General features: G+C 31.6%; 1 protein-coding gene across 1 annotated transcript in view; it reads left to right on the top strand.

The window, feature by feature from the left end:
• Positions 1-8,558: 8,558 nt before the first annotated feature.
• Positions 8,559-8,958, top strand: part of LOC137655441 (gamma-interferon-inducible lysosomal thiol reductase-like) — a 193,202-nt gene continuing 192,802 nt past the window's right edge. The window contains exon 1 of the mRNA XM_068389349.1: positions 8,559-8,874. Coding sequence (XP_068245450.1) covers positions 8,656-8,874 — 219 coding nt within the window. The 5' untranslated portion in view covers positions 8,559-8,655. The remainder of the gene's footprint in view (positions 8,875-8,958) is intronic.

Genomic DNA, 8,958 nt, shown 5'->3' with positions numbered 1-8,958 from the left:
CAACCTTTCTCTTCGAACTGCAGTCTGCTACTGACCAGACTCAGCTTTTTCGAGGTATATGCTCTTGATATGAAGTAAAGGGTCTTCTTTATGTATAACCATTTACTTTTATGTGATTATAAGGATATGCTTTTGCTCTAAAAGTAGAAGCTTTTGCTTGAAATGTTTATGAATACAAGTAGCAGGATTTCCTTCATATTTTGCAAGTATAAGCATATCCTTTTCTTTATGAATACCGCCCAATAAGAAACAATAAGTAACAATGAGAAGCAGTAAGGAAAGGGGATTTATTGGTAGCTGTTTTTTTTTTTTTTTAGTGGTATTCTACATGCATACTACGTATAATGCGTCTATTTCTGCATAGAAAGTTTGATATCGTAGGCTCTGACACACCCTTTTATTCACGCGATAGCTTAGTTCAGACTTTATTTTTTTCTTATGTACAGTACCTTTTGAATATTTGTCATTTTATGTATGTTGTGACTAACCTTTTTATTTGCGGGATATCCAAGTTCAGATTGTTCTCTAAGTTATTCCTGTTATATTTCATTATACCTTTTGATTAACCATTTGCTTACGAGTCACAGTTTCTTCACCATTTACCTCTCCACATCCTGTTTAGATGGCCTTACAAAGATCTTGTAAATTTTGTGAACAAATGCAGATGACAGGTTAAAGCTATCATCTATTCAACTAAGTCCCTCTTTTATCTTATCTACTTTAAAAATTGTTATTAAGCGTGTAAATTGAATTATTAAATAAACCTCTAATGTTATTAATATAGACTAGTACAGTGGTAACGTATTTGCTTAGCATTTGCATGGCAGCAGATCGATTCCAGCTCGGAACTGTGAGTTTAAACTGTTTACTGGGGAGGCCACTGTTGCGGTTGGGCACCACAGTGGGGTGTTGGGCTTGCCCGGCTGACGTTCTGGAGAGCATCTATTCTAATGAAACTGAAACTGGAACCAGACTCATTTAACTTTTATTTGGATTCATGTCTTCGAGGCAATCAAAATATTCACGTCTCAAACTATTTTATATAGAAGATTTTGAGCTAAAGAAGCTCTAAATCTCAGATGGAAGTGTCCCTGATAAATTTTATTTTTGGTACTTCTATAGTAAACGATCACCGCTCTATGGTTAAGCCCTCAAGTAAACTTTGGAACAGCTTAAACCATACATTACTTCTCCCTATCATGCTCTTGCGTTATTTGTCTTTGCATTAGTTATTGTTCAGCACTCCCAGTTGGGGGTTACTATCCCACGCTAGGTATAGTGCCTGAACACTGAAATGGTATTGGTACTGTAAAAATCCAATTATTATAATTTTCTAACTTGTTTTGCACTCAAATCCCCCAGGTTGGTATCCATATACCTGATTGCAGAGAGGTTTTCCCGGAAGTGATGTCCCACATATCTTTCAAACACCCCCAAGGGAAGTACGAATATTACAGAAAGTTCAAAAATTCCTCCCGGTTATTTTTTTTTTTTACTGCAGCAGCTGAATCTAGACTGCATATATATATATATATATATATATATATATATATATATATATATATATATATGTATATATATATATATATATATATATATATATATATATATATATGTATATATATATATATATATATATATATTTATACATACATATATATATATATATATATATATATATATATATGTATATATATATATATATATATATATATATATATATTTATACATACATATATATATATATATATATATATATATATATATATATATATATATATATATATATCAGCCATTGCTAGTCCACTTGAGACAAAAGCCTCAGGCATATCTTCTCACTCCCATCAGTTTATGGTCTTTTTATGCTAGTCTATACCCGCAAAATTTCTTAGCTCGTCAATCATCCATCGTGTTCTCTTCCTTCCCATGCTTCTTTTGCCATGTCTATGGGCCTATCTTGTTATTCTTAATGCCCATATATTATCTGTCAATCTCATATATCCGGCACATGTCCATTTCTTTTCTTTTTTTAAATATTGTTAGAATTTCCTCTATTTTAGTTTGCTCTCGTATCGATGTTGCTCCTTTTCTGTCTCTTAGTGTTATTTCCCATTGTTATTCTTTCAATAGTTCTTTGAGTTGTAACTAGCTTATGTGATAAGGCTTTAGTAAGGCTCCAAGTTTCTCATGCAAATTTAAAACTGGTAGGATAATTTTTTTTTTCTAAGTGTGAAAACCTTAACTTGGTGTAATGGTTTGTGTATTGCCTTACTTAGCAAAGCTGTACGAGTCAGGGCCATCCGTACCAGGTTGGTTTGCTGTTACCAATCATACAAAAATCCCCCACCATCATCAAGCAGCAATTGGCCACTGTGGTGATGAAAACTGGCCAAACCCCAGACATGAATAAGGAATATATATATATATATATATATATATATATATATATATATATATATATATATATATATATATATACATACATACATATACTGTATATGCATACACCAGCTTTGAAAACAATAACTCCTAAGGAGTGATGATGGCCGAAATGTCTATTTCAGCTCTAGTGGCATATCTGAAATTTACAGTAATATAGTTAGTATATTTTTTTCTATAATCTTACATATTTTGTTTGAAATGTAGCAGCAAATGTGAAAGCTTCAATATTTATATCTCATTTGATTATGTAGATTGTTTTCATAACAAGTGTATCCGAAAAAGTAAGGTAATTTAGAAATCAAGAAGCCTTTGGGGCTATCATAAATATGGCAGAAACTTGAATGTTAAAAAAAGGCTGCTGCATCCTAAATTCAAGTTTCCTCAGACTGTCTTCCCCCTCCAGCCGGGGAACATTCTGCACAATACCCTCAGTATATGTCCTGAAGATTTCAGGAATTTTATTGTGAGACTGTGTTGAGAATGGGGATTTTCTCAAGCTCAAGGTCTATTGAGCTCCAGCCGGAGTATTGAAGCTGTATTAGCGATACACGTTATCTTCAGTAGAATTTTAATGAACTTTTGTGAGGGATATCTTCATATTATATTTTTTCATATATTTTGATGTATTTAGATTTCTTTTAATTTTCTTCTGTATTAGTGCACTGCCAATATAAGAGGAAAGTTATTCGTGTAAATATTTCCTGTTGAAAGCCATTAGTTATTGACCGAAAGAGCTGTCGGCAAGGATTGAATAAATTGATCACCACAGCAACAAATTCCGTCTTTTCCATAAAAAAAAATCTATCTCTGAATGCAAGAAGAGGTACTTTACATATAAGTAGAAAAGTGTTGTGGTAGAATAGTTGATGCCATAAGTGTTTTACTAGAAATTGTCCAAGAGAAACATTATGCCTAAAGAGTATACTGTATATAAATATATATATATATATATATATATATATATATATATATATATATATATATATATATATATATATACATATATATATATATATATATATATATATATATATATATATATATATATATACATATGTGTGTGTGTGTGTGTGTGTGTATAATGAGTGTGTGGTCGCTCTTGCCTGTGTTTTTAGTGAGCTGGCAAAATTACTTAAGGACTGAAGCCCTCTAAGAGGAAACTTTTTATAAATTGTAGTCCCCTTCTACTGTATATATGAACTGCATTATGAATTATGAGAGGTAGAGACAGATGTTTCCATTTGTAGAAATTTACAATTGGTATGATATTTTCTGAGTATACTTCATATCGCCCAAGGGTTTATGGAAATCTTTTATATAACAGGAGCCTAATGGCCTAAATATGAATTTAAAAACTTTCACTTATTTTTTCTAATTAGAATGCCGTTAGAATAGGAAAAAGTTTTGTTGTTGTTTTAATCGATATTTTTTCTTTAATGAATGCAATAAGTGATTTATATACGAATTAAAGTATTTTACGTGAACTGAGGAAAATGTGTAAAAATCTAAATGAGAAACACCACTTTCCAGAGTAACCCTTATAGACAAGTGGAATTTTTCCAAGAGACAATTGTGACTCGATAAAAAAAAAAAAAAGATCCCTATTAAAGACCGGCATTTACAGTGTTATGCTATCATCAGATTAGGTGGTTTTTGTAGATAAGAAATAGTGAAGAATTAAAAGCTTAGCCTATCTGTTATTACTGTCAGGGATCTCATATGAGTGCTATGATAGATCCTCAATTGTGAATAGTCGGAAAGCTTCATAAGATAAAACGATGATACACAGACACTCGTAATTGTGACTAAAAGATTACGGGAGTAAATCAGTCTGGTGAATTATTAATTATGCATTAATGCATGGTAACCTTACTCATATTTCTTACGGACTTTCACGTTTGAATAAAAAGCCCTCTATATCGCTTCTAGTTGTAACTGATCAAAGGTAGAGTATACTAAAAAACAAATTCTGGGTATATAGATATTGAAAGTCCAGGTTTCTGCCAGAACAAAATGTATTATTATTATTATTATTATTATTATTATTATTATTATTATTATTATTATTATTATTACGAACACATAAAGCTTATTAAAAGCCGAAGAAAGCCACAATGGAAAGGAGAAAAAGATGCTAAGAAATTGAATAAAGATAATTGAAAATTGTCAATAAAAGATTACAATTAAAGATTGACCAATTCTATATAAATATTTTATAATAAGTGATTAACAGATAAACTATGATAACAAGACTCATGTCAACTTGATCAACAAAAAAAATCGTTTGACTTTTACTATGATCTTCTGAAGTTCAACAGATTTAACTATTTGATTGGGAAGATCAATCCGTAATTAGACTGTTGTGTAGTATTGAGCCTTCTAAAAAAGGAAAGTTATGATCAACTGCATATTTGATACTATGTGGCAGAGGGTATAGTCTAGGAGGATATGGTCATAAAACGTGTACAATAGCCTGATTAGGTAATGGTGGCAGGGATTAATATTCATATCACGAAAGCATTTTATCCTGGTTTAACCTATCCCAGCCTGGTAATTGAATCTCAAGTCCACGACTAGCGAAAATGGTAGACGTTGCTTATATAATCTGTGATTCTGTGTTCTTGAATACATATATCCATATCATACATACACGGGTGATAATGCTGGAGGTCTCGTTCTTTTAGAAATTCTAGCAATACGCTGGGGATATGCAGGACATAATAGTAGTCAGTCAGAGGTTTACACATGTTCCTTAGAAAGAGAAAAACTTATTCTCTTTCTCTCTTTTCTTATTTCAAATAGAATTGTGTAGTGATAGAAAACTGTTACTCAAAATGACAGTAATGATACCAGTACTGTTTCATTTATAGTAAATGCATTTTTATTTCATGAAGTATTGAGGTTTTGCTTTAGTTTTCTTAATTTGATATTTAAGGAACCCCATTTATCAATACCATGAAAGTCTACTTGGTGAAAGTATATCCATGCGGTATAATTGAAAAACTGAAAAAGTATATTATGAATAGTGTCTTATAATTATTTCGAGGGTAATTTTTTTCTTTTGCAAAAGAAAATGAATATGGTTAAATTTCACCCTGCTAATCTGTTGCTCCATACTGTCTAGCACTTACGCCACAGCATTATTATCTTTCTATCTATTGACCTTCGTAACCAATTGATAACAAAACAATATTAGTTACGTAGACTTTTGGTACGACCACTTTAAAGATTAAAGGTGTTTTGATAGGTTTGGGGGTGTAGCCAAACTGACAGATTTAAATGCGCTGTGGTGCATCATGATCATTTCTAGCTACTTGTATAAAGATTGTATTTTGGGATAGTGGTCTGTCACATTTTATCTTTATTAGAATTTATTAATCAAATGTCTTTCGAAGTCATTTGGCATTTAAAGTTTCGGTTAATGTTTTTTTTTATATAAAAATATAAATATATTGACAATTCAAATCAATGTCTGTTTTATTCAAGGATCCATAAAATTAAATTCAGTTATGGTAATAAACAAAACAGATTGACAAAATTATACGACCGTAATATATCGAAAATAAAGTCTCCTTTTTTTTTTTTTAGACATACGTCAAAAGGCATGTGAATTCGCATGAGTGCAAGGCCAGTTTATCTAGCATTTGACGTAGCGCACTTTAGCCTAGACTTGATGCTCTTGAGTTTGCTGTGTGATCTTTCAAAGACGACAATTAAGGATAAAATGCATTATATTGATACTGCCACTGCATCACATTAACGATGGTTTAAATGCCACCCATGAATGGTAGAGGCAAGGGACAGTGACAGTGCCCTATTAGGCAGGACAATGTCCAAGAGACTGATCTTATATACATATGACCAGCGCCTAAGCATCTTCTCCACCCAAGCTAGGACCAAGGAGGGCCAAGCAGTGGCTGCTGATGACTCAACAGATAAACCCGTAGTCTCTCCCAAACCCCCCATCCGTTACTCACAAGGATGGTGAGATTGCAGCGACCAAAGGAAATAACGAGTTTGAGCGGGACTTGAACCTCAGCCTGGTGACCACCAGTCAGGGACGTTAAAACAAGTCACTACGGCATTCAATGCAACCATTGAATTGTGAACATTCTTAAGCTGTAGCTAATTGTTTTCCTATATATATATATATATATATATATATATATATATATATATATATATATATATATATATATATATATATATATATATATATATATATAATGAATATTAAGGGCTACGCCCCGGACCTTAGACTGAACTGGATTTTTTTTAATTGAAAGATGTTCACGGATTTTCTAAAGAAATGTTGATTCGTGGCTTCATATTTCATTTACCCACTTTGAAACATTTTCTTTCTGGCACAGTTAGTAGGCCTACAGTTCTAAAACTTGAGTTACACATCACTGAGACTTGCAAAATAATCTTATGGGGACTGACTCTCCTTCGCATGCTTTCAAATAATTCTTTTCAATGTAATTGATTTCTCTTGGATATGATCTACATGCAAAACGAAACTGACAAGAGACGAAATATATATATATATATATATATATATATATATATATATATATATATATATATATATATATATATATATATATATATATATATATATATATATATATATATATATGTATATATATATATATATATATATATATATATATATATATATATATATATATATATATATATATTTCAGTGGTATTCCATCGTGCCTTTTATTCAAGTTGTTCGTGTACCATATCCGGATTTATCTCTTTTAGACATTCATAAGCTGTAACATAATGATGTGGTCTTTTTTTCTTTCTTCTTTTATAATCAAACTTTGATATTACAGTTCACTGTAAAACGTTCCTGTACCCATAACCCACTACTAATTAAGATACATTACTTGTTTTGAAGGTCTTTTTGTTCGAGCTCCTAACGTTGAAGGGTAGAATCTTGTTTGTTTTGTTGACGTCTGCACCGTGCTAGCCTCAGTGTTGCCATATGTACGATATATATCGTACACGTACGATAATTTGACCCTTTTGTACGATGTACGATAGCAAGTCTATTATGGTACGGTTTTGTACGATAATTTCACTGTCTCTGGCACTATACATAAATTCATCAATTATTTGTCTTTTACTGACAAAACAAAAGGGAAAAAAAAGGAAAAATCCCAAGGGACAATGTCCGCAGGTCTCTTATATTACTGTAGAGAGAGAGAGAAAGATAGGAAGGAGGGTTACTTAGGGCATTGCCGTAGGCAATCTTTCTTTACCGATTACCATTAGCTTATTTGATGTAAGAGACCTGGCTCCTGAATACAAAGAGTATTCACCAAAGTAGATTTGTTCAAAAAACATAAAACTGACTGAATACTTCAATAATAAATTGAGCTATCATAACAACTGAATGTATAAAAGACGAGGGAGAGTGTAGAAAATTTTATTTTACAATTTAAGTGACATGAGAGCTCGTAATAGAAATAGCAAACTTTTGTATAAAAATGTAGTAGATGATGAAGATTATGAACACTAAGCTAAAAAAAGCTGTACTAAAAATATAATTTATGTTGTTAAAATCTATAAAGAAAGCATTTATTTTCCATTAATATATTATGTATGGATATATCTGAAGGAAAGTAACTTTTCAATTTTGTCAATTTTGATGTAAAGTAAGGCTAGGTTTATCCAAAGGAAATTGGTCATTTATTTTGTCTCAGTTTATGTGAAATAATAAAATGTATCTTATAGTGTCTCTCTCTCTCTCTCTCTCTCTCTCTCTCTCTCTCTCTCTCTCTCTCTCTCTCTCTCTCTCTCTCTCTCTCTCTCTCGCTATATATATATATATATATATATATATATATATATATATATATATATATATATATATATATATATATGTGTGTGTGTGTGTATATATACATATATATGTGTATATATATACATATGTATATATATATATATATATATATATATATATATATATATATATATATACAGTATATGTACTGTAGTAAAGGCAAATATTAGCACGTACGATAATTCCATAGGAAAAAACATAATTTTGAAGCCCTTGTACGATAACTTAGGAGAAAGCTCATGGCAACACTGGCTAGCCTTTTGGGCTCATCACTTGACAAGTGGCCGAGGACATAGGTGACCGTAACATGACTGGTAACACTGTGTTCTGAAGTGAAATAACTTAATTGTGGAAATGGGTGGAGGACGCTTAATACGTTTTATGATTCTAGTCTTGGTGGTAGTTTTAGTATGGAAGGTTTGGGATTATTCTGCTTTACCAGTAGTAGAAACGCCAAACTTTAAAACCAATGTCAGAGATTCGCAGACTGAGACTACCCCCGCCAAAGCAAACCAAATGCAGAATGATGGACTGTTGAATATTCTCCCTCCTCCTGACAAACCTGAAGATATTGTAAGTACCATGTAGATATAGAATGGCCCTCTAAGAATTTTGAGTAATTATTTATTGTTTCACCTCACGTTAACCCACAAAGTG

This window comes from Palaemon carinicauda, chromosome 1, assembly GCF_036898095.1.
Source record: "Palaemon carinicauda isolate YSFRI2023 chromosome 1, ASM3689809v2, whole genome shotgun sequence".
NCBI lineage: Eukaryota > Metazoa > Arthropoda > Malacostraca > Decapoda > Palaemonidae > Palaemon > Palaemon carinicauda.
Note: the sequence above shows the minus strand (reverse complement) of the source record. Positions and strands in the feature narration are given on the sequence as shown.